The sequence below is a fragment of the Oryza sativa genome, chromosome 2 (assembly GCF_034140825.1).
Source record: "Oryza sativa Japonica Group chromosome 2, ASM3414082v1".
NCBI classification, from domain to species: Eukaryota; Viridiplantae; Streptophyta; class Magnoliopsida; order Poales; family Poaceae; genus Oryza; species Oryza sativa.
The window spans coordinates 3,369,698-3,395,023 of NC_089036.1; the positions used below are offsets into that span (position 1 = coordinate 3,369,698).

Sequence of the window (25,326 nt, forward strand, 5' to 3'; positions counted from 1 at the left end):
CCGTTTGTTTTATTTTTTTTTCTAAAAAAGAACACGTAGCTATCATTTTGTCTCATTGCGAGTTGATTTATTATTAAATATACTTAAAACATGACCTACATTTTTTTTCATATTTACCCAACTATCGACGTACGTCCAAAAGGCAATAATATCATCTATAAAAATCACTTGTCTCGCTGTTAAATAGTCACCGTATATGTCTGTGTCGTGTCGTTGTCACTGTGTGGTGAATATATGGTGATGGATGGAAACCAAAATGCTCTTTCCTCGTGTACGACGGTGTACACGAGTACGTCGCCTTCGTGCATGTGTGCCCGGCAGTTCACGGCATCGCGTCGCAATCGCAGCCGTTTGCTCCACACCACACAACACACATTGTACGGCGTTGCTCCGTGCGTAGCTTAGGTAACCTACCCTGGGCGGCCGGAGCCCGCCTCCACCGGGCGCCGGACACGTCGCCCCGGCCGGCGCCGTCGCCGTCGCGGCGCTCATTAAACCGAAAAGGCGCCGCCGCGCGCCGCCCACTAGCTCGCTGGGGAGACGCCGACGTGCGCGCGCGTGTCGCGCGCTCACGCGGCGCGGGCGCGCGGGCGGCATTAACTCCGCCGTTGAACGCTAGCGCGTCGCGTCGCGGCATGGCGCGCCAACGGACGCCAGCCATGTGTGTGTCTTGTCCGCGTACGTGCGCGCCGCTGGTGTCGCACAGTTGTGTGATCCCTATCTCACCGTAGCGTATGAACTGTATGTACAGTAGCTACCTGCTACTAGCTCTGTATAAATACATGTACTGCCTCAAGCTGGGCACTGTAAAACCGTGCACACTTAAGCCCACAAAAATCACAAGCTCTCGCAGTGTCACTAGCCACTAGTGTGAGGTTACAAACCAAAGTTTTTTTTTAGTTGTGTCATGGCGAAGGCGCAGGCGGCGGCGAGGATCATGACGGAGGTGGCGCCGCCGCAGCTGGTGTCGGTGATGCGGCGGAGGAAGCAGGTGGCGAGGAGCCTCGACACGATCGCCGAGGACGACAGGGAGCTGATGCACCAGGTGCCCTACGCCGGCGACGGCCACCACCACGGCGTCAAGAAGCAGGCTGCAGCGACCAGCTCGGCGAGCACCTTCGCCACGCCGACGTTGGCCTTCGAGCGGCAGCCACCGCCGGCGCCGGCGCCGGCGCCGGCGAGCGGGTTCATGAGGGGGCTCAGCAAGTGGTTCTCCAACAACGGCGTCCACGGCCAGGAGGGGTGGCCGGAGATCGGCCGCGAAGGTCACCGGCGAGCCATCTATTCACAGCAGGCGCACATACGTGGGCGCGCCACGGGATTGAATTCAAGTTCATTAACTAGCTAGTCGAGTTTAGTACGTTTATCAAGATGAGATGTACCCAAGTACCCATATGCTTAGTTATGATGAATTACGGCTTAAAACAATTTTGTCTCCTTGACAATAATAATATTTGCAAGACATAGTTGTCCTCTGAAACAAGGTATGAACTGTTACGTACCAACAAGTCAGCATGGTAGAGATGTGTACTGTCAATCTGTCACAGCCTAGTATGTCTCTGTAGTGGTCAAGGGAACATAACCAAGGGAGATGCGTGCCTTTTATTTTACTATCACTTGGAACATGAGCTTCCATGTACAATGTTCAGTTCTTAATTACACTGCACTAGCATCTAATACGCACCTATCGCGAAAGAATTTTGCTCACCCAGCCGACCTAGTAACAACACCGGAGAGACATTATGTTACACTCAAATGCCCTAACGTGAGCAACTAGCGGTCGAGCACCAATGCAAAACTATGATGCATCGGAAGCGTCTATGAAGTGAGGATATTCGTATTTAAGTTTTTTGTCCTGAATCAAATGAAAAACATATTGTACCACTAGTTTGCATCATATAATTGTGGATTATCATCAGCTCTCACTCCTGTTTGAATCTATCTCCTCCATATGATATGTATGTACAGGTATACAAGAGTAACAAACTGTTCTCTCTTACATTTACTGCTGATAACCTGCATAGTTCAAAATAGAACAATCAGTATTATAGTAAAAAATCATGGCAAAGTACAGTTACCACATACAATTTGTTTGGCAATAGAAGGAAAAGGATGCATACACCAGTGATATGAGGGCTTCTGTAGTATACTAATGAACATTGCCGAATGGGCAAATGCCAGAGAAACCAAGCTTATGACTTGAACAAATATCCTCTCATGCTTTCTCCAAGCACTGGATTGAAGGGCTGTCAAAGAGTAAACCAAGTCAGAGGCCAAAATAAGTTAAACATTCCATTATCCAAATGCATTAAACGAAAACCTGAAGCACCAGGGAAAAAAAAAAGGAAACTACAGGCCAACTGCAGCCGAATATGAAAGATGCTCTCCCATAAAAGCTGCAAAAGGTTTATTGCCTGTAGGGATATTTGGAACTTGGAAGCAAAGAAATGGGAAGGTTTTTGAGAATATTACTCCTGAAGAGGAAGGTTGGTTCAGAAGTATTAAACAGGATATTCTCCTGCATTTGTGTAGGATGAATGAGTCTCTTAGCCCTTCGATTCTTTCCTGGTTACAGCAGTTGTAGTTTTGTTTTGCTTTCTTTGTTGGTTTGTAAATATTTCCTCTACTAGGCAAGGCCTGGTAGTATTTTCCTTTAAAAAAAAGCTGTAAAAGTAAGAGAAGGCACCATCTAGCTACAGGGAGAACAACATGTAGAACAGACTAATGAAGAGCAGGAAGCTGCAATTAAATCTAAAAGCTAATGATGCAGTTTAGACATCCTGGAAATTTGGGATGAAAACAAAAAGAATGGTAGAAAACATTTGACATGATAGTGGTAAGATTTTCTTAAGCCCCTGCCATTACCCTATAGCTGTTGACTTGTTGTATACAAAATTATAAAACAAATGAAGGGCTGACCTTTTGTTGCTCAAAACATGTAGCAGCAAGCTCTTGTTGATGTTTCTAGCTACACCACTAACCACCCACAGAAGATTTTATCTTGTTCCGCTGAACAGTGCCTTTTCGAATTAAAGGGTTTTCTATTGAAAATACAATCAAACTGCCATCCTTGGTTCCTGCCAAGAAGCACTCCTCTGGAGTCACAACTAGTGAAGTTATAGTCTTCCCAGCTCCCTCATACCTCCATACAACATCAAGAGAATGCATAGAGCGAAGAACAATTTGTCCATGATCACCAGCACATACCACAAACTCACCACAACAACTTAGTTCCATGCAATTGAGACGGCCATTGGCTTCCGAAGAAGCAATATGTTTTCCATTTATGGAATACATATGCAAGGATAGGTCACTGTCGGAGTAAAATACTAGTCTGCCATGCTGCGATGCTACCAGTTTCGACAAGCCAGCTCCTGATGGATGTCGAATGGATCGAACATATTTTCCCTCACGCAATGTATGAAATATACATGTTCCATCTTTTGATCCACTGATAACGATATCTAGTTCCGTACTAACAAATAAGCATGTGATAATATCATCATGGCCACATAAAATATGATAAGGGCTTTCGATAATAACATGATCCTTAGTAGACAGATCATAATTTGCATTTCTTGATTTTTTATCAGCTGATTTTCCTCGGAATGCATGCCAGATCATAACAGTTGTGTCATAACTTCCGGTTGCAATTACACTTCCATCTGATGAAACTGCACAGAAGTGTGTTGACAGATGTCAAGATAAAAGCGAAAGAAATATCAGAGATACAAGGTTTCCTGACCAAAATAATATATCAAAAATGACAACATATACAATTAATAAACATCAAATTAATAATTACTAGCTGATAACAGTAAATATACATGATGCTGCCAGTTACTAATAAAATATTATTTAGCAAGCTCTGCTATCATACTTAGGCTGCGTTTGGTTGCAGGGGTTCCCAACCCCTCTCCCTCGTTTTTCGCGCGCACGCTTTTCAAACTGCTAACGGTGCATTTTTTGCGAAAAGTTTTTGTACGAAAGTTGTTTAAAAAAATCATATTGATCCATTTTTGAAAAAAAATTAGCTAAAACTTAATTAATCACGCGCTAAACGCTGCTTCATTTTGCGTGCCGGGCCAACCCTCACTCCTGAACACAGCCTTAATTTGCTAACAGAAGTTCACTAAATAGTGAGAACTACACAAAGCAAAAGAATGGAGGTGCAATTGCTAGCACTTACTGTTTAGTTACTAATAGTGGTTTAAGGTTGGAGCATGAAGAGTAGATTTAATATAATATACTGGATTATAAATATTTACCTACCTGCCACACAGCTGACAACATCTTTATGCTGCCGGACGCTCTGCACAATTCTTCCATCACCAAGGGAAATGATCTGAAAACTATTCTCCCAATTACCACACAGAATTAAATAATTATCACCATGAATTTGAACTGCTGTTAGGCATTGCCTTCCAAAATCAACGTTTTCGGCCAGGGAAGTGCTAATTTTACGGGGAGAAATTACATCAGAGCCAATTCCAAAGAAAGGTTCCTACAAGAATAAAACAAATTAATGAATAAAAACTAAATGTTATCAAAAAAGTACTGCTATCTTTGATTGTCATTAGGAAGATACCAGTGATCCAGAAAACGTGAAGTTTCCACCAGACTGCAATTGTGTAGTTAGCCAAAGCTTTACTGACAGTACAAGTCCTTCGTTCATCACAACAATGTTTGAGTCCAACAAGCTAACAAACAATACAGGTGATGAGGAGCTACTAGAGCTAGGGACAACAGAAGTCACTGTTATCGATTGTGGGGCAAAATATAGTGGGTGAGCAATTGGTATAGGGGGGCCTCTTCTTGGGTGTTTCTTCCGGAAAATTTGAATAGGTGTTTGTCCAAAATTTGCAATTTGGTCCTCAATAGCAGATTTCTGCAACATATCATCCATGTTTTCCAAATCAACTGCACCCTCGTATGTCAAATAGTAAAATATGTTTGCCGCCTGGTCCAAACAATGGCTACACCATTAGTAAGGTCATGTAGTGTCTGCGAGGAATGAAAAACTTGGGGGGGGGGGTTGGGGGGGGGGGTGTCGGCGCTGACAATAAAAAAAGATTTCCTTTTACCTCAACAGCAGGCTTGCCGCGCTGTTTATAACCAAATATGAGGTCAATCCAGTGATGGAGATTAGAGCTTACATATTCACTTTCAAGAGCTTCGCGGTTGATATGAATGAATTCTTCTGGACAACCCTACACAAAAGTATTGCATACTGATATATTACCATATGAGTTATAACTTTTCAGCTACAGATCTTAGACAATGTATTATTGAACATTTTAACTGAATTGCATTAGTAAATACTACATTATAAAATATTTCTTAGGACTATACTTCTATTACTTTTACAGATACATCAGGTTAAAATCCTTGTGCTCGAAGTTTCCACTTGAATACAATGAAAGGTATTCCCCGCAACACACACACACAAAGAGAGAGAGAGAGTACAACGAGAGTTAAAAACCAGCTGATGTAATTACGTTATGAATTGTGATAAGCATAAAATCTACCATGATACAATGTTATTTGAAGCAAATGGAACACGTTTCTGACCAAAATTTTTATAACTGAAGTACAAAAAATTTCAAAACTATATGAAGACCACAGGATGCAACTCAACAGGGACATAAACCATTCTTATGGATCAACCGTATGCTAGCAGATTATGAATAAAAACTATACCGGTGCTCAATACAGGATTTTTTTCTGTTCCTCACCCAAGAAAAACTAATAAATATCATGATTTAATACATGAGCATGGATGCTTAGTACAATCATATGTGGAAACAGTTCGTTACCTTTGCCCATGGAGGGAGACCAACATTGCCTAAAGGTTCACCATCCTGCTTTACACCAAGGTGATAGGAATTTGAATTTTCAAGAAACTCGGGCATATAAAAGAACTCAGGTATAAGCTCTTTGACATCACTTGTATTTGATAAGCAGTTCCTATATGTACTTTCAATGCTCTGAAAAAGACGATCTGCGTGATCAAACTTTCCACCCTGTACAAACATGTAAAACAACTTTTAAGATAACATAATTTTCAAGCTTGTAGAAAGACTTAGAACAAAGTAAAAACAGTGCAATGTGCCAATATATAGTGCTGAGATCGGGCCAGCAAATAAAGTAAAGAAAAACCTGCAGATTGCGGTGCAGAGCAGTAAAAGGCTCAAGCCTAAGAAGGTAATAAAGAACGATTCCCATGCTAGAGTAGTGAGATCCATAATAAAAACTGCAGAAAGAAAAGAGACATAAGTTTGTTATAAAGAAGGACGCAAGAAAATGTACAGTGTATGTTTGATCAAAGATCAAACCTTGGTATATCAGGATCACAGAAATTAAGATATCTTTCTTCAAAAACCTGCATATTGAACATCATTTATTGAACACTATCAGAGGGAATGACAATAGGAAGTCACAGCAACCCATAGCTCCTCATCATACCTTAAAGCGTTTGGCATCCAAGGCACCAACGGGTTTTGACAGGTCACGGAAACTGGATGACTTGTTGAAATCAATTTTCTCTGACGAATAGTCAGACAATATCCAAGGGAATATAGGATATTGAGTTAAGTCATTGTAAGATCGTCCAGCAAGAGTGTTGAGAATCATTAGATACTCAAAATTGCTCATTTCTCTTCTTCTCCAACTTTCCCTAGCACTCTCAGCCATTTCAAGGGCAACCTTTCTGTCAACAAAAGAAATAACACTGTTTTTGTCTTTAGTACTTCCTTTGGGGAACAAAGCATCATTTCTCAGGGACACTAAGAGAGACCCAATGTTTTTAGCATCATTTTGGGAGGAAAAATTAAGAAACACAGGTGCATTGGCATCATCAAAGAATATCTCCGTTGCAGTATATTGTAGTAGGTACCGTGTCCAATGAACTGCTTTTATCTGGCAAACAAGGACAACCGGGAATTAAATTTGGAGTGACACATATCATGTGCTTGTGGATGGTTGTGCTGGTGCATGTGAGAGTAAATGATAGAGGACGTACCCTGCTTATTTTCCACCTTCTATGGTGTTTGATGTTGTTTGATGTATTTTTCATCAGAGCATCACCAGATTCAGTTGCATTGCCTCGTCCTCCGTCAAGACTACCCTTCAGTTTTTCTGCACCCCCCAGGTCGTTCTTGGGGTCAGAATCTTTTTCTTGATATCTGTTGAAAACAGATGTTCCTCCAGTGCCCTCAACCAAAAATTCAAAAGAAAAATGCAGGGCTTTTTGTGTAATAGTCAATTGTCCAGCGAGTTTTCTCTTTGGGGTTACAAGAACACATTGAACTGATGACAGAATCTGGGAAAATGAGAAAATAAGGATCCCAGGGAAGAAGCTATTAAAAACGGTATGTCAATTTTGCATATACAAAATTACAGATAAAGCCTACTTACTGCAGCATAGTCGTCATCTCCACCAGTAGACACTGGTTCTTTCCTATTTTGAACACTAGTAGAATAACCTGAAGAATCTGCAGCATCACTTGAGCCCTGGGTCTCAGACAGGGTATTCTGGGAAGGCTCACTCATGTCATTGTTATCCTCGCAAGGTTCAGAACTAACATCCCCTGTAATTCCACGAACTCCTTTCAGAAGTAAGTGCTTCATTTTTTCTGGAATTTTGGCACTAACAGAGGGGTTGACAGACGAGGCATTGCTTTCATTACTAAATTTGGATGGTGGCTGACAAAGGCGTTCATCAAACTTATAGTTACGCTTGAGTTTCAGTCGTCGCCGCCATTTATCTTCTGTCTTGTCAAGTTTCCAGTACGTCACAGTACTATTTGGAAATGGGTTAGCAGACCATGGTCCTCTTTCCTCACTCAAAGCACGAAAAATATGTATCCATTTGTCCTGATATGCAACATAGGTCACTTCAGATGCACTGAAAATATATATGTTTGGTAAAAAAAACTCTAACAGCTTACTGCAATTATTTGCTGATCCTCATCAAATGCAAGCTGGAGAGCTGCTTTTCTACTGTCGTCCACAGAAATGGCAGCAGACTTAGCAAACTGTATGTCATCCTCAAAGCTTTGCAGTTGTTCTATATCTTCAATTAAGCTCTCATCAATTTTGGAATGAAGTTCCTGGAGCTGCCTCAGGCGATCAGCCTTTGCATCCTTCATGTATTTGACCTCATCAGCAGCCTGAAAAGCACCAAACATATTGTTCAGCCGTAGTGTCTTTTGTGCACTGTTCACAAAACAGACCCAAAAAATAATAGCCTTCAGGGTTCAGTAGCAAAATTTTACTCCTGGTAAAATAAAGAAAAGAAATGTGGGGCACATTCAAGAATCTGTGATATAGTAACAATATAAGAACCATATTGTAAACGTTTTCGAATTTTTGGGAAAGCACAAAAGGTTTGTAATGAAAAACATTGACAGATACAAACCGCAGCAAGAACCCGGTCCTTCTGAACAAAATTAAGAACATAACCAGAATCCTTAAGAACATAACCAGAATCCTTATTGCTATTTACTTCAGTGGAATCATCTCTTGCCAACATATTAGTGGCAAGCAGAGACTTCCCTTGTACGAGAATTTCAAAAATCAATGGCGACATAATATGAGAACGGGCACCATCATCAAGCCCCCCATACTGGGATCTCCCCCTAAGTAAAGACCTGCAGAAAGAAAAGAAAATTACTAAAACAGCCAATTCACAAACAATGAGCAAAGTTTGCATAAGTATAGCCATACCAAATTAATAAATGCAGTCTATTTTTGCACTGATCATCTTCTGAAATAAGATTAGGAAGCACCAATGTGAATTGCTTAACATACTTGGATAAGTTTTCCAAGCCAGCTTTGCACAGATACAAAATTATAAGATGGAAGATGATTCTTGGGAATCTCTCGCCTCTTAACATCATAGCTTTGTCAGCATTCTTGTTCGCCTTTCCACTTAGTGCAGAACCAATTCCTCCAGTTACCACTACAGCAGCCATCTCCGCGGCCGGGATATTCAGTGATTCTACCAGCCCACGTGCCCGTTGTCCAATAGATGGGACAGCAGCATTTGAACCCTTTGGAGTCAATCTATTTTGTCCTCTGCCATTCAAATTGCAAATAAGAGTCCATATCTTGTCGTAAAAGCTCCACCAATCATCACTCAGTTTATCTCCATCAGTATATGTACTATTACTCCAAGGAAAGCTGCAAAAGTGCATATTTACATATTTGTTGATGGTAAATACAAATTGCTCAGTAAGTTATAATCTTGCATATAACCAAAGGCAAGCAGGAAAATATAAGAAAATAGAGGCTATCATGGATGAAGACAAGCTGCTTAAACTAATACTAACATATCTGACTCCAAACGGAAACAAAACCAAACAAACTTGAGAAAAGAAGTTGGTGTCAAATAATCGGTATTGAATTATCTAACTACCAACAATATCTTTCCATCAGAAAGAATACTAGAATACTTAATAATGTCAAGTGAATTAGAACACATTCCTCTCTCACGCGTATTCTCTCTGAGCTTGTTCTTTCTTTATGTGCCCGTGTTACAGTTGTTATGTGGCAATATTTACTGCAGTAGTTACTACTATATTAACCAACTCAATTACAAAATAAAGGAGCTATGACAACAGATAAGACATTGTTGGTATCGTGATTAAGTTTCACACACAATTAGCATAGTACCTATGCATCATAATGGATGACAACAAACCTTACCTAAAATAAAATTAGTAAGTTCCTAAAATCTAAAAATTGTACACATGGTCACATAAGATCAATTAACCACCTAAGTATGCACATGTGAAGACAATGCCATTGTCCTTAAAAGAAAATCTAGCAGACAACACACAAATGTCTATGTCCATAAAATCAAGAAGGTCCTAGGTGTGGTGGGGTGGGTGTATAGAACTTTACTAGAAGTATAGGCAATTCTAGCACCTTTAAATATTCAGAAGAGTTCAGTCATGAGATGTATTACCTTGTAAGTTGGCCGCTACCCTCAGCATTTAGTATTTCAACAACAGAGGTGTTAATGTCCTCTATTAGAGAGTCATCAGATGAAGATTGTGCAGATAAGCCAGGTGAAGGAAACTGTTACAAAAGAGCAGAATGAGTGAAGGCATACATAAATAAACCATATCTTTTCTTGCTTGGCACATTATTCAGATCATTAGCATACCAATAGTTTAATTCCGATTTGATCAACAAACAATTCATGGATAAGCTTCAGAAGATACAATATATTATCACGGCAAGGTTGCAAAAAAAGATTTTCTTCAGAAGATGTCTCAAGCAAGCTTCCCACAATGTCTTCAAAGATGTCTCGTATCAGACAGGAATTCGGCAACTGACCCTGTATTTTGGACAATCTCCATAATCACACTAGGGTGGGAAAAGGGCACTAAATTATTAACTTGTTACAGCATAAACAAGGAGATTAGCTTTCTGACCTGCTCGATTTTCAAGAGAAGGAAATTTGTTGTATCTTCCAGCTGATGCCAGCCACCTTTCATAGAGCACAAGCAGTAGGTGAGGACCAATGAATACATGTTCCTCACAAGGATTAACTCATTGGTTTCATAAGTATTATCCTCAGCTTCTGAACTTGATTTGTAGTCCCTAAATACATCAAGTTTCACAGATGTCTCAAGCCAAGAGCTCCAACCGTACTCCTGACAAAATCATTTTATTATGAATAGATAACTAGTTTGTGTAGACATAAGAAAAACGGTAACTAGTAAATACCACAAGGGCTTCAACATTAGAAGGGTTTGAATCCAGCAAATCAAGAAGATCACTCAAGATCTTAGTCCGTGCTAACGTGTCTTGACAAGATTGCATATATTTAAATATACAGACCAAAATCTGAGGAACAGCAAATGGAGACAAGCTCGCTGAAGAGATGGCACTATCTTTTGACACTTCAGATTGGGAACGTTTCTGTAAGACCTGAATAGAAAATATGATGCAAGCATCAGATGATCCATTAATCAGTTTTGGTTAGTATCAAGAAGCCTGATATAAGAGGATAAATATAAGAGTACTAAATTTATAAACATGAAGTTCAGCAAGTTACCTGCTTAGGACTGGCCCCACCAAGAAGGACATCAAAGAGAGTAGCACGTAAATGATCCGAAAGTGGAAATTTGAAAAGTCTTTCAGATATTGAATAGAAGAACAGTTGAGGTGCTGCTGTCATGCCTTTCCTTAGATTTTCAGAAATAGATCTAGGCCGTCCTACAGGAAGGCCAAAAAATTTTGGTCCTTTTTTCTCAGAAGGAACTCCAACCAGAAGTTCTCCAAGAAACTGAAGTCCCAAGAGGCGAATTGGCTCGAACTCCCTGAAAAGCAAGTGATTTCATACATAAATATTTTTACAAATCTAATAAGAACAGAAATACTCCACTCTGCATTTCAGACCGCGACTAATATGCACAAACGAAGAATGTGAGCAAATGAAAACAAAATATGGTCCAGTAGACATAACTCAAATCTTTCGAAACAATTAGTCAGCGAAATTGGGACAGGTTTCTATTTCAAACAGAAAAGTGCAAAATGCATAACAATGGTATTACGTGTGATACCTTACTGATAAGAACAAATAGAGGACAAAGGCAAACATCCATAGAGCAGTACAGGTGCAATTTGATATAAGAAAGTAACTATACAGTTTACACCGTACGTAGTATAACTCAGGAAAATACTCAAATAGGAACATGGGGTCATCTTGACCTGACCCATAGGCCCATGTTCATTTCCATACAATAGTCTCAAATGGAACATCAATTTATACCCATTTCTTCTTTATAAAACAAAATATATTTGTAACATGCATTAAAGCCCGATGGCAGCAGTGACAACCTGACGTGTAAATAACTGAAAGTGCATTACCTCTTAAGAAGATTAATGAAGATGTAACAGCCACCAAGGGGATTCACTTTCTCCAAGAAAGATGATAGGAGTGAATTATGTGATAGAGCACGAATAATCATGTGAAGTACATCTTCAATACATGCAACATCTTGACTTCTCTCGAAAAAGGACACAAGTGTCGTTATATCATGTTGAGAAACCTTTAGCCTGCAATAGATGATTGTTGCATTACAATTAAACAAGAAAAAGATGAGTAAAATTGATAGCATATGAAACACAAGCAAAATACTCCTTGAAAATGAAAGCATCTATGAATCAACAGTTGGAAGTGCTTACTTTATACTCATTTCTGCCAGACTCAATAGGAGCAGACGGATCTTGCGAATTTCTTCTATGTTTGGCCTCTCTGCAATCACTTTTTTGGTAACAGGATGCAGAGAAGTCTTAGAAGACCTTAAATCAGTCTTTTCTGAATAAAACTGGAGTACAATGTCAATGATCCTTGGGAGCCCACACAACATTGGCAAACATTTCCCATCGCATTCAAAATATTGTATTAGAAGCAAATAAAGTTCTCTCTGCACTTCATAGCTTGCATACGCCCAAATATGTGGGTTCAGATAAATTTGTGAAAGAGCATCTTTCAATAGAACGTCTGACATACCTGAAAAGGCAGAAAGTTAGTAATCTATACTTTCTAAACATGCAGAAAGACAGATAGAAAGACAGATAGCTCACCACAGTTCTTCAAAACATTAAGCATGTACTTCAACGACGAAAGAGTCTTAAAATTTAGCAGCTGTGGTGAAACAGATTGAAACAAGAACCCTAATATAGAGAATCCAGAAAGAAGATGCATTTGTTGCTGATTTGCTACATTTCCATCCAAAACAGATGCAACAAGCTCAACAACTTGACCTGCCAATTCATCACCAATGGCAGGTTCTCTACTATGAATTACAGCATCGTCAAAGTGGATCAGAAGAGGGAAAAATACAGAGACACCACCAACACAATAAATTATTTCCTGCAGCAAGCGCCGGGAGCATAACTTTGTCCCACCCATGATAGTTGCCTCAAACTTACTCTTGTCAAGACCATCAAGTGCAGCAGATACATTGAACAAAGTTCTATTGTTACTAGCCTGGACAGAAAAGGACAAGATATTCATTTATCTTGTTCAAGAAACTAACTGAAAAAAAAAACAACACTATGCTTAGAGACCAATGTAAACCTGTGCATTCAAGCCAAAAATCATCTTGGATGAAATGCCATCCTTTCCATCCAGAATACCCTTGTACAGAGTGTCAACGTTCATAAGCAAGTTTTGATCACCAAGGAAAGAGTACATGTAACTTGGTCCTAGATTATATATGCCTTTTATTTGTTCCGAAGAAAGAGCATCAGAAAATGCATAGACTGGGCCCATTTGACCAACAAAGGCAGAAGTGCTCTCAAAACCAAGGGAAGTAGGTTCTTCACCAATGGGCATCAAATCTGTGCCAATACTGCAGCGAGTCATTACTTCATTAACTTTTGCCCACCTAAAAGCAGAAAACGATTCAACAAACTGTAATCAGGAAATCATAGAGAAAAACTAAAACACATGGAATTAAATCCTAATCAAAATATGAGTTCATAAGATACCCAGCGTGCTTTTTTGCAATTAAGTCATGTTTACAGATAAGATTCATTTGTTAGGAAAAGAGAAATGATATTTCTTGTTGGAGTTGGTCGGTCAGAGATTTGTTAGGAGTCACTGGCTGAGATCCTACAGGTAGTCTACAATGTTACTAAGTTGTAGACTATCAAGTTGAGTCTTGAAGACCTAATCAGGCCATGATTAATTGATTTCCAAGTACAACTACTCTTATATGGATGGACTCTCAACTTTGGATGGGCCACCGTCACTAAACTCTAATGGTTCATATGCTTTATGTCCCGCTCCTTGTTTCATTCTGTATAAGATGTATGTGTTTGGTTTTGTTTGAAATTGAAAACATTGCATGGCATGTTCAAACACTTTTTAGTCATGGTTGGTTGAAACTTGAGAGAAGTCGACAGATCTGTTAATTTGGCAACTCAACATTATGACTCAATCACAATGGTGATATATGGCTTTTTCTTTGAAGGCAAACAAGGAATGGGATCAATTCCCTCATCCCTCTCTTCTCTGAATCTCTCATCCTTAGTCCTCCAATATCTCTTAGGAATGGAGCCTAAGCTGCATGGGGAAAAACTGGCAAAATGAAGTGCAGGCTCCTCTCGGCTATTACTTCATCCATAGGCCGTAACTTTTTTTTTTTGACGATTAAACAGCAGGAGAGGCTCCTACTGCGCTATATTAAAAAAAAAAGGGGGAAAGTATGTACAAGGAGAGCATATACAAAGGAAAGAGAGCAAGAAAAAGAAACAAAATAAAATTACAAATCCTCCAAATTAGCTAAGGCTTTCAGAAAACTGAACAAGGAATTGAATAGTATCGGAAATCCTGTAGCATGATTAAAAGTTTGAAATAGAAAATTCTGACGAATCACATCCGGTATACCAAACAAATGAAGAATCTACTCACCTGCATTTTTGATTAGATATCTGGCCACCATCAACATAGCATCTCAGCTGGCTTCCAGTAGAGAATGCTCTCCCTACTGAATGAGTAACAGAAAGGAATATCCATTGCTTTGTTGGGAGGCTTAGAGGCGACAAAACACACTGATGTTTTTGACTGATAGACTGCATAGGGTAAGGATAGGGAGGTCAAATTAACATATATTACTTCCGTCCCAAAATAAGTTCATTTTTCACCCGCCACACACATACCAATACAAAAGCAAAAGGATAGAATACCCCTACTTTATAAAATCCCAATACAACTATCCATCACTTTACCCAATACAATTATTCCCTACTTTTACAAACTTCGATGCAATGATTACTCTAAAAATGAACTTAGTTTGGGACAAATGGAAGAAGCTAAAAATGAACTTAATATGGGACGGAGGAAGTAGAAACCAAAATCGAACAAAAAAAATGATAAATGAAATCAAGTGCTGCATCCAGTTCATGGCATGTAAGCATAGCTGTGTAAAACGGGAACTTATTAAAAAAAGACTACAAAATTCTAATTGTCTTTCTATTGTCCACTAAATAATGATTATCGACAGCACATCACCTAATAATAAGAGCAGAGCACCTAACAGTAAGGGCAAACAGGAACGCATGGCCATAATCTAATAAGTTTAAGAATGGTTTAACTTCAAGCATTAGCTGCAAGACATTGTAAGATATTAATCAGTGAAACTTGGGACATTTCATCAAATTGTTTGCAATTCTTAACAAAATTTCACATGGAAATGTAAGTCAGTCAGTATGTTGCATTCCCAAAATTATGTTGCTAGCTTCGCTAGTGCCAAATAACCATCTTGACAAATTAATCTTTTAATCATTTGTGCTATAATTTTCTCATTCGGTTAGGTAGTACATACTCCCTCTGTCCCGAAAAAAACGAATCTAGGATTGGATGTGACATATTCTAGGATAACGAATCTGGACAGAGATATGTCCAGATTCGTAGTACTAGGATGTGTCACATCCAGTACTAGGTTGGTTTTTTATGAGACGGAGAGAGTAGTAGTCAATGAAAAAGAATATTTAATGACTTGTAAGTGTTCTTTTTTCTGAAAATTACTAAAATGAGCTGATGGCTCCAACCACCATTACCTCAAATATTAGAGCATCTTTCCCAAGCATAGCCAAACATCCTTTTCCACTTTCCGTGAAAAAGGAGAAAAGCCCCATCATGCTATTCTCAAGGAAACTTTCCACCCTTAACCAGCAGCAAAAGGATAAGCCCTTATTGTAAGGCCATTGAACAGGTGATTTTATTTCAATGCCCTGGTAAATGGAAAAACAAGTAGGATATCAGATAATCACCAGATAAACATTTCCTAATGGAGGAAACAATAGAGGTACTTGTCCTGCAGAGTCTATTTGAGACAATGAGAACGACTAGTGTAACCTTGTTCCTAAAAAAACTTGCAACAAAATGGAAAATAGAGAAATGAAATGAAAAACAGATCATTTAAAGAGTTACAAACTCAAAAATTATGCCCAGTCAAAAAAAAATGAAAATAGTACTAAACATGAAAATAAAAACTCACAGAGTCATGACCACTAAATTCAAAGAAAGCTTCAGGTCCCTTTTCCTTGAGCATGTGACTAAGACTTGTCAAAAGCAATGAATTACGCTTCTGCTTGACACCAATCTTCTCATCACGCAGGAGGGCAAACATTTTTCGTATATCTTTCCCGCAAATACTGTGCCCACCAATAATCTGAATCAACTCGGCAATTTTTATGACAGTATCATCAGTTTCCTCTACTGAAAACCAATCAAGAAGAAAACTAAGAAATCCTGCTTTGAAACAAGAACTTCTATTTGTAATGGATCCCTTGAGCAACTGTTGTAGGACCACAAGCCCATAATGCTGGAGTGCAGTGCTGCTCTGCCAATTAGAAATCGCCAATGTTGCGTATCACCAAAACATGGATGTCCAACCACAAATATGTGCACACATCACAGGGAGTGCGACCAAGAGAGAGACGTACCTTTTGTAAAACATTTAAAAATAGTATGATCACATCTTCATTCTGAGAGAAAAAAAAGAAAGGTAACATCAGATAACAGAACCAAATAGAAATGTGGGTACAATAGAGTGAATCACTTGATTAAGCAAGAATAGCATTGCTTCAAAGATCATGAAGATTACTTGCCTTTATTGTGGTTTCTTCGTTTTTATCAAATGTCCCATCAACAAGCATGCCAAGTATGGCATCCAAGAGTTTCTGACTAGGTAACCATTTACAGAAGTCCAACAGCAAGCTTTGCAGTGTTTGATAACCCACGCCAACCAGCATTCTAAAGGAAGCCTGGATAAGAAAAGACAGAGTTTTAGATGCACATAAAAAAAAGATGATCAGAGGAGAAACGAATATAAAGTCCAAATAATGCTTGCCAGAAATCCAGGTGACAGACAGGACGGCAAATCCAGAAACAAATGATACTTTGGTTCTATATTTTCGCAATGAAAAGAGCATACAACTACTGGAAAACAATTCTGATATTTAACTTGCTAGATGCTCTGGTTTCACAAGAATATGCAGGTTCCACAACAAATGTGACCTTGGAGATTGAGTTGAAAACCCTAAACGGGAGTGAACAAAGAAACAGCAGTACTAATGGTTACATCTCGAAATGACTCAAAACCAATACTGGCAGCAGTCTAATGGTTCCAAAAAAATTTTCTCAGACACGGAGGAGAGCTGCCTATCATTATATTAAGAAGAAGAAAGGAGAGGGTAATAACCCTTACAACACACACATAAACCTTACATGAGACAAAAAGACCAAAACACACACATAAACCTTAATGGTTCCAAAATAGTACAAAATGTAAAAGTGTAGAGAAATATTTGATTACCTTTGACACATCATTTTCAGCAAGTAATACAGTCAACGTCTGAAGGACATTAAGGACTAATTGTTCACCAACTGCTTCATCAAAAGTCCCATTCAGTAAGGATACAATATGCAGGAAGCACTCCCCATTGCGGAACAGATTTTGATAATACTAGAAAAAGGTATGAGTGAAAAGATGCATTTGTCAGGGATGATGTGATATTAATGAAAAGGACAAAAGAACATTATTTAATGGGAATAATCCCATCTTACAAAAAGAATACCATGCGATCTATCATAATGATCTCTCTCATGTTAACTAATAGATCAATAGACAATTCTGCGAAGTCCTCCTTTTCTTTTGCACGAGTGAAAGCCTCCAAATATTTTGAACATAGCTGCAACTTTGCTGTATGATCTTGTGCTGATGCTGAAGGTAACTGATTGTGAGAAAAGGAGATAGTTTTAGTTCCAAAGAAATCATATCACAAGCAACAGAAGGAGAGACAAGGAGCACGGCAATACCCTAAATAAGTCAAGAACTTGCTCCAATACATTTTTTCGGAGGTTTTCTTCTTGGAATAAATCAAATAAACACTCAATACAATTGGCATTATGTAAAACTAGAATCTTTCCAAGCTCAGATATTGTGGTGTATTCCTTGAAAAGATTGAAAGCCAATTCCACACATGCAATAGTACTTTTAATCTTCTCATCTGAAGAAGACATCTGAACATTTTCTGATTGAAAAACATTTCCACTTAAGCCATCTCCGGGATGGGAAAGCTTCCTTAGATGTTGTGCTTGAAGACATGCAACCTTCAGGACTCTGGTAAGCGCGTCCAATGATTTAAAGGAGGATATAGTCTGTTCAGTGGCAAGTTGCAGGATAACATGAAAACTCTTAAGAATAGTTCCAGCTAATCCAGGATCATAAGTGCAACGTTCAAGCACATCTAATAACGCTGAGCACTCTGGCTACAAACAAAAGTAAATTATTTTAATAAGGTGAATAAAAATAGAATGGCAAAATTCAAATTATGAACAATGCGCAACATCTTAGGTGACGCAGCAGAAATTTAGGATACCAGATTGTTTGTGTTCTCATTTATTGTTGCGGCAAACTCCAAGAAGGAAATAGCTTCTGCTTGAAGAATGTTGACATCAGCTTGATTAAGGCCTTTAGAACCAGCTGATTCAGTAGCATCAATAAAATGATTGTTTTGTGTGTCACAAACAATATGATGAATATACTCCATAGATGATCCAAAGTAAAAAAATTTATCTGAAAATATCAGACTCCATAAACCCTCAGCGCGAAAAGATTTGAGCAGAGCTGGTACTGAAATGAGAACCTTCCTGAATGTGCAAAGAATATAATGCTGTAGGGTATTTGCCAAAATCCTGGAGAATTTAGTCAATACAAACAAAAAAAGTCAGCAAAAGAAATTTAGAAATGAATGATGGCATTAAAATACATAAACATGCAATTACTTGAAAAAAATTACAAAACATGATACTTCCACACACAGATTCATTGCACTCATGAAACAAGACGGTAGCCTTGCAATCATCAAATTAACAAATTGTACATGATTAGATAGATATTAGGATCAACACCATTTTAGACAATTGTTCACATGTTGTATCTAGCAGAATATTTTAATTATCATCCATTGAGTTTTGCAGTACTGGCTATACATCGGAAAGACTAATATATTATATGAAGTCCCCTGTACCATCTAGATATTCAGGAAACATTGAAAGCAAAGTCCACAATCAATTCATCTAGTCTAATCAAGAAAGATGGACAGCAACATTAAGGAAATGAGAACCTACCTTATATGGTTGGGCAATTCAGATTCACTAGCACAAGCTTTGATGCATGGAAAAACTGTTGAAAGAACCTTTATAATCCATCTTGCACATTGCTCACAGTATGCCACTGAGATGGACAGAGAAACTTGGCTATCAACTGCACCAGAAGAGTTCCTTATCTCGTTAGGAGGAAGAAGAAAAGAACAAAGTGCTATGCTCAGCTTTACAGAATACTCAGTCCATTCAGTTGTATCAAGAATATCAATAGGACTTGCAAAAGATTCTGATGTAAGCGATATCCCAGTGCTTTCTTCAAGCTTACAGTTCTGCACTCGAGAGTCAAGTGCCTTTTGTTGATGAAACCCCTGAAGCATAAATGCAGGCCAACAGATGCTGTTTGCAAACTTATGTATCCGTCCATTTTCACATAAGAACTGTAAATTGTTGACATTACCAAAACTGAATAGGAAGTCAAGGATCCATAGAGCCAAACTATGCAATAGCATATGGAGTCTAACTTAAACAGACTATTAAATTCTGGATAAGTAGGTATTAGTGATATATTCATTTATTTGCAGCCAGAATATTCAAGGTGCAAGAGTATATCATCGCTCCAAGAAGACAGAATCCAGAAAAAAATGTCCAGTCATGTATATAGGTGTGTTATAGACATGAAACAGTTAAAGTCCACCTGTAACAACTAGTTTGTACTTAATATATTGTTAATAAATTATGAAAGCTAAAAATATTTTTTATGGTTTCAGAATACATCGTATATTCAATTAATGTTCAGAGGTATTTCTAGTCTTTTTTAGAAAAAATGGATACTGCAAGAATCCAGAAATAAGACGTTTCATTGACTGAGAGTAACAAAGGTGTACAGGAAAATTCATGCATTCTCTTACTAAAAAATATATGTGCATCAGGATACACTGCCTCCCTCAGAATTTCCAGCGATAATATCTGGAGCTGTAGAATTCCACTCCTGTGTAAGACATGTTATGGTCAAATCACACAAATTATATATAGAAAGCACACAAACCTCCTGCATTCCTGCACCTAAGGTTTAGTATTGCCACAGTTGAAGCACTTACCTTTCATCACTGGGGACAAAAGAATACTTTGAGACTGACAATTTGCTTGATGGTAATCCCAGTCCATCTAATAGAACCTCCAGTCCTCCAATGCTTCTGAAATGATTCTGTGCACGTGCATGTTGAGAGATTGTTGATCTCAGAGCATGCAAAGTTATAAAGTGAAGTAGCACGTCAGTCCACTGCTCTTTCAAATTCAATCTTCGGATGACCCTTAAGAGTTCTGCAAGAACAATTCCAGATCAGTAAGATAATAACAGTGCAAAACATGAACTAACCAATTTAACATCATAAATCCTGAAGAATTAATTGTGTTATTTTTCTCCTTTTGCAATACCACAGGATGCATAAAGAACTAAACTATATCTAGACAAGTACAATTTTGGAGAATGCTATGACAATCCATGTCTTATGTTTCTTAGGCTGTGTTCTTTCCCCCTCTTTCCCAACTCACCTCTCTCATTTTCCACGCACACGCTTCCCAAACTACTAGACGATATGTTTTTTGTAAAAGTTTTTATAGAAAAGTTTCTTTAAAAAATCATATCGATCCATTTTTTAAAAATATTAGCAAAGTTATAAAGTGCTTCAACACTCCAAAAGCTTTGGTGTCTCGCATGGGCTTCTGCACTCCAAAAGCTTCTCAGTGGATCAGCAAACTCGGGCAGCTAGCACTTCCCAGTGTGGGCTGGGTTGTGTGCGTGTGTGTCTCGGTGGGAGGGCCTTGGTCTCTCCTTTGTTTTCTTCTCCTTAATGAAATGAAACGCAGTTCTCTTGCGTTTTCGAGAAAAAAAAATTAGCTAATACTACCTCCGTCCCAAAATGTAGCTAATTTCTACAGTAACTTGTCCCAAAATGAAGCTATTTCTCCACCTACCCTCTCCTCTCAACCAATCACAACCATGCTCTTCACCAACTTTCTCTTCTCCACCAATCACAACCCTTCTCCAATCATCTCTACCTACTTTCTTAATATCCGTGTCTACCAATGCTTACATTCTGGGACAGAGGAAGTACTCAATTAACCATGCGCTAATGAGTCGCTCCATTTTGCGTGCATGGGAGATTAGCTCCCAACACCATCTAAAGAACACAGCCTTAGTGGAGGGAGCATAAATCCAACACAGGAATGATACAAAATAAAATGTGTTTTGTCTCATCACCCTGAATCGTGCAAAACATTTTTATTGCCATCATGAAAATTCAGTTACTGAAAGTTTTGCTCTATTTAAAAAATAGCAAGGTAGCATGAATAAATATAACTATATATGTGGAGTATTTACTAAGCATTTGACTCCATAAATGAAAGTAAATATAACTATATATGTGGAGTATTTACTAAGCATTTGACTCCATAAATTATATTTCATTCATTTGATTTGAGACTGCGCAAAAATAATTTACTGCAGCAAAGATTATGCAGCGTAATCATCTAGCTTCAGCATACTTGTTCCATTTCTTATTACTGGCACTCTTAACCAAATCATGCACACTAACTTAGAAAGGAAGCAATGGTTTGAAGGTTGGACCAAAATAATACCATAAGCACAAACAGTATGTATAAAATGTAAAGTAGAAGATGGTGGATGAAGTTTGCAAGTGTAAATTTGGAATAACATCTCAGGACTTTTAAAGGTCCAAGTAGTTGGGGATAATATATTGGTAAAAATGCAGAGCTGTTTCTCTACATTCAGTGCTGGACCACAAGCTAGCAAGATTCCTTCCAAAAACACATCACACTAATGCATCAGCAAGGTTTACGCCCTCTCTTATCACCCTTTTGGCCCCAAATTACATTGAGCATGCCAGGATCATTCATCTCATGTCGTAATCTCTTCCACTCTTTGGTTTCAGACCAGAACATACAGGTCATTGTCAACTTGTCTCTGAATCTAGAACCAAACTATTTGTGTAAACTGGAGTTATGGAGTATGGATCATGCTTACTATAAGAGTTTATCAATAAGCTAGTTAGCATTACAGATTAAGTTCAATTGTCCTAAGCAAGTGTCAAAAAAGAACAATGTTATCAGATGTATACAAACATTGAGAAAACAATCCTACCTACTAACCAATTGACGCCTCCAGCTTCCATAACTGCAACAATGGCCTTTTGCTGCCAGTTGGTATCATGAACAGCGCTTTTTGCAGATATTGGAGTAACTGTGGCCAAAAACTCATTTGATAGGGTTTTCCCAGTAGTATTGACAAATTGCGTTAACCTAGTAGCAGTTGGCTCCAAGTTCATGAAGTTTGAAATTATTGTAACAATGTGTACAAGTATCTTTTGCATCATCTTCATGTTATCTATGGCTTTGTTTGACAGCTGTTCATCTGCGGCAAGCAAACTGGTCAAAGTCTTGAGCTTTACAACTGCAGCTGAATACACAAGAGAAAAAACGTCAGTTAAGAATAGATTCATCACAAAAGAAACCATACCAGTATTACCACGGACATCACAACCTAAGCTACAACAGTGAAAATGGTATGAAACAAAAAAGGGGAAATGAGCGAAATTACTTCTAGAAAGGTAAAACACTACTAAAGAAAGTATTGTACCTTTCAGAAGAGCAGTGACCTTCTGCACACCTCCATAATAACTAAATACTCTACAGTTATGCACTGAGCGAGTAACAATGGTCAAGCATTCCAAAATATTCAATCCCTCAGAGCTTAACATCAGGTCTGACGATTGTTCTGAAATGTTAGGAGAGGATTCCGAACAGCTGCTGCCTACTAATACGAGAAAAACAAGTCATATATCAATTATTGCTGGCTCACTCTAGTTGCAATACTTTACAACCACTGAACAAATCAACTACTATCATGCATAGCCTGATTGCTCATTTTTCCTTTAGCAGGTACTATGAATCTATGATCTTGCTTTCCGAGAAGACATGTAACTGATTTTACATCAGTGTAAATTTAAAACTGTCATAGCATTTAGATATGACTTCTGCAATTTTGATAAGTCAAATCTGGCAAAAGCATGTTTCAAATCTTTCGTATGCAAAGCACCTCTTCAAGCAGATGTTTCGAATCTTTCAGTATGCAAAGCTGTTATGACTGACATATTAATGGCATCTTAAAATGATATGGAATTAATGGTGGGGTGCAAACTACAAAAGTTGTATGCTATGATATATAAAAAGCAGAAATGAAACCATGAAAAGGAGGGAATGCATCATCAAGAAAGGCATCATGGTGTTCATCAGATCCACTTACTCTCAGTAATGAAAGAAGTTATTTGAGAAACCTCCTGCACAAGAATAAGGATGATCTCAGAAGGATGCCCTCTGGAGCATCCTAAAACCGTATCATCTGATATTGGTTCTTGATCAACTGATTGCTCCGTGTATTGCGGTTCCCACTCTTTGAATGCTTGTACGAAATGCATGATAAATATTTGCAAGGATTCCTTCTTTTCAGCCTATGGAATTGTTGGCAACAGAAATGAGGAAGCATGATCACAAACTTTTGGGGAAAAAAGTACAGTTTATGCCATAAAAAATACTACAGAATGAAATAATGCCATACTACAGCATAAAAATGTGACATTGTTTCCTTAAACTAAGCTATATGTAGTCTAAATTAGTCGATACATTCATAATCTTGGTCATCGTATCTCATAGACAGGAGCGTTGATGAGGAAACTAGTCAAAGTAATCAATCAAATCATTCCTCAACTTCAACAAAGCCATCTCATAAGTCATAAGTAAAAAGTGTAAAACAAATATCTGTTATTGGCATATCATGTCATGCAAAAATCAGGAAATTATGTTGTAATGTTAATGCACATGTGCTTGATACAAGCTGTTTTTGACATCATGATCAAAGGAAATAGCCGAAGAAAAGGTTGGTGGCAAACCAGCATGCAAGATTACTCACCTTGTCAATGGCATTCTCATATTTCTGCCAAAGCATGTTTAAGACTCCTTCAACACCACTATCACTGGAAGCAGATATAAACATTGTTAGAACTTACAAGAGAATCAGCCTTAGCAGATTGTCCCCTAACAACTATAAAAACTGATGTTACATTTGATTAAGATGTAATGTTAACATGATTGACAAATAAGTATCTACAGAACTTAGTTGCCTATCAACATTATAAAATCATCATTTACTCTTTTTTAACAAAAAAAATCAGTATATTAAGTGCAAAACCAGGGTAATCAACTCTAGTACCTAATTTTGGCACAGATTTTGTGTGTCTATAGTGGAATATCACACACGAGCTACTTATACTGTTCAGTGATGTAACTATGCGTATGCGGACTACTGAAATGGAAAAGGATAACTAAAACAACCAACGTACCAACAACATACCTCTTATCAATTATCCGAGTTAACAGTTAGCGTGCACAGTTACTTAACCAAATAAGCAGCAAAATCTACCGCACGGAAGCAAGCTTGAGAATGCAGCATTGGTTCGTACTCGGTATCCAGTAGAGCGCACGCACCAACACATTGAGCTACACAAGCAAGTCGCATTCCGCAGAGCGAGCGGTTTCCTGAGGATTTGAGTCGGCTAGGTTACCTGAAGCGGACCCTGGGGGACGGCGCGGCGGGGAGCCTGTCGGGAGCGGAGGAGGAGGAGCCACCGGCGCCGGCGCCGCCGCCGCCGCCGCCGTCGCCGCCCCCTCCACCCCCGCCGCCGCCGCCGCCAACCCCCGACGAGGCCGCCGCCGACTTGCGGAGGAGATCGGCGACGCCCTTCACGATGTTCATCGCCCCCGATCCGAGGCGGCTAGCAGCAGCGCATCACCGCGCGGCGGCGGGCGCCCCCCGCGGGGGAAGGCGACGAGGCCACCACGGGGATTCGATTCGAATCCAATCCCCCCCTCTCCTCGCGGGCGGTGACGCAGGTGGTGGGGAGGGGGAGGGGGAAGGGGAGATCGCGTGAGGAAGGGGAGCACCGGAATTTTGGAAATGCTCGTGGTTTTCAGCGTGTGGGAGGCGTGAGAGCGTGAGCGCGACGAGGAGACTAGGGAGAGGGATCTAGAATTTCTCTGGGGGAGAAGTCAATGGGAATTGCGATGTTGGTGCTGGCTTTTGTGTCCTCTGGTGCGCGGAGTCCTGCAGCGGCACA

The 25,326-nt window shown here is 39.1% G+C and overlaps 2 protein-coding genes across 5 annotated transcripts; one reads left to right on the top strand and one right to left on the bottom strand.

The window, feature by feature from the left end:
• Nucleotides 1–803: 803 nt before the first annotated feature.
• Nucleotides 804–1,808, top strand: LOC4328393 (uncharacterized). Its single transcript, XM_015769748.3, has one exon. It carries the CDS (start codon nt 908–910, stop codon nt 1,346–1,348), a length of 441 nt encoding a protein of 146 aa, XP_015625234.1. The 5' UTR covers nt 804–907; the 3' UTR covers nt 1,349–1,808.
• On the bottom strand, nt 1,580–25,263 carry LOC4328394 (BEACH domain-containing protein B). 4 transcript variants are annotated; one of them, XM_015769745.3, is made up of 41 exons: nt 24,775–25,263; nt 24,123–24,186; nt 23,460–23,664; nt 22,794–22,967; nt 22,299–22,613; nt 20,236–20,458; nt 20,073–20,126; nt 19,163–19,600; nt 18,412–18,727; nt 17,849–18,301; nt 17,608–17,763; nt 17,346–17,495; nt 16,639–16,794; nt 16,474–16,515; nt 16,026–16,370; nt 15,586–15,759; nt 14,438–14,598; nt 13,100–13,409; nt 12,604–13,009; nt 12,202–12,529; nt 11,884–12,072; nt 11,069–11,333; nt 10,738–10,941; nt 10,443–10,664; nt 10,172–10,345; nt 9,971–10,083; nt 8,728–9,183; nt 8,420–8,651; nt 7,950–8,171; nt 7,417–7,875; nt 7,022–7,321; nt 6,466–6,918; nt 6,336–6,382; nt 6,160–6,253; nt 5,817–6,023; nt 5,085–5,210; nt 4,589–4,960; nt 4,273–4,504; nt 2,920–3,674; nt 2,121–2,246; nt 1,580–2,016 (listed from the first exon to the last, which is right to left on the bottom strand). In XM_015769745.3, exons 1-39 carry the CDS (start codon nt 24,963–24,965, stop codon nt 2,977–2,979), a joined length of 9,726 nt encoding a protein of 3,241 aa, XP_015625231.1. In that variant the 5' UTR covers nt 24,966–25,263; the 3' UTR covers nt 1,580–2,016; nt 2,121–2,246; nt 2,920–2,976. The 4 variants fall into 4 exon arrangements, with proteins under 4 accessions (XP_015625231.1, XP_015625232.1, XP_015625230.1 ...); XM_015769746.3 differs by having other exon boundaries at nt 8,812–9,183; nt 22,794–22,970; XM_015769744.3 differs by having other exon boundaries at nt 22,794–22,970.
• Nucleotides 25,264–25,326: the final 63 nt, after the last annotated feature.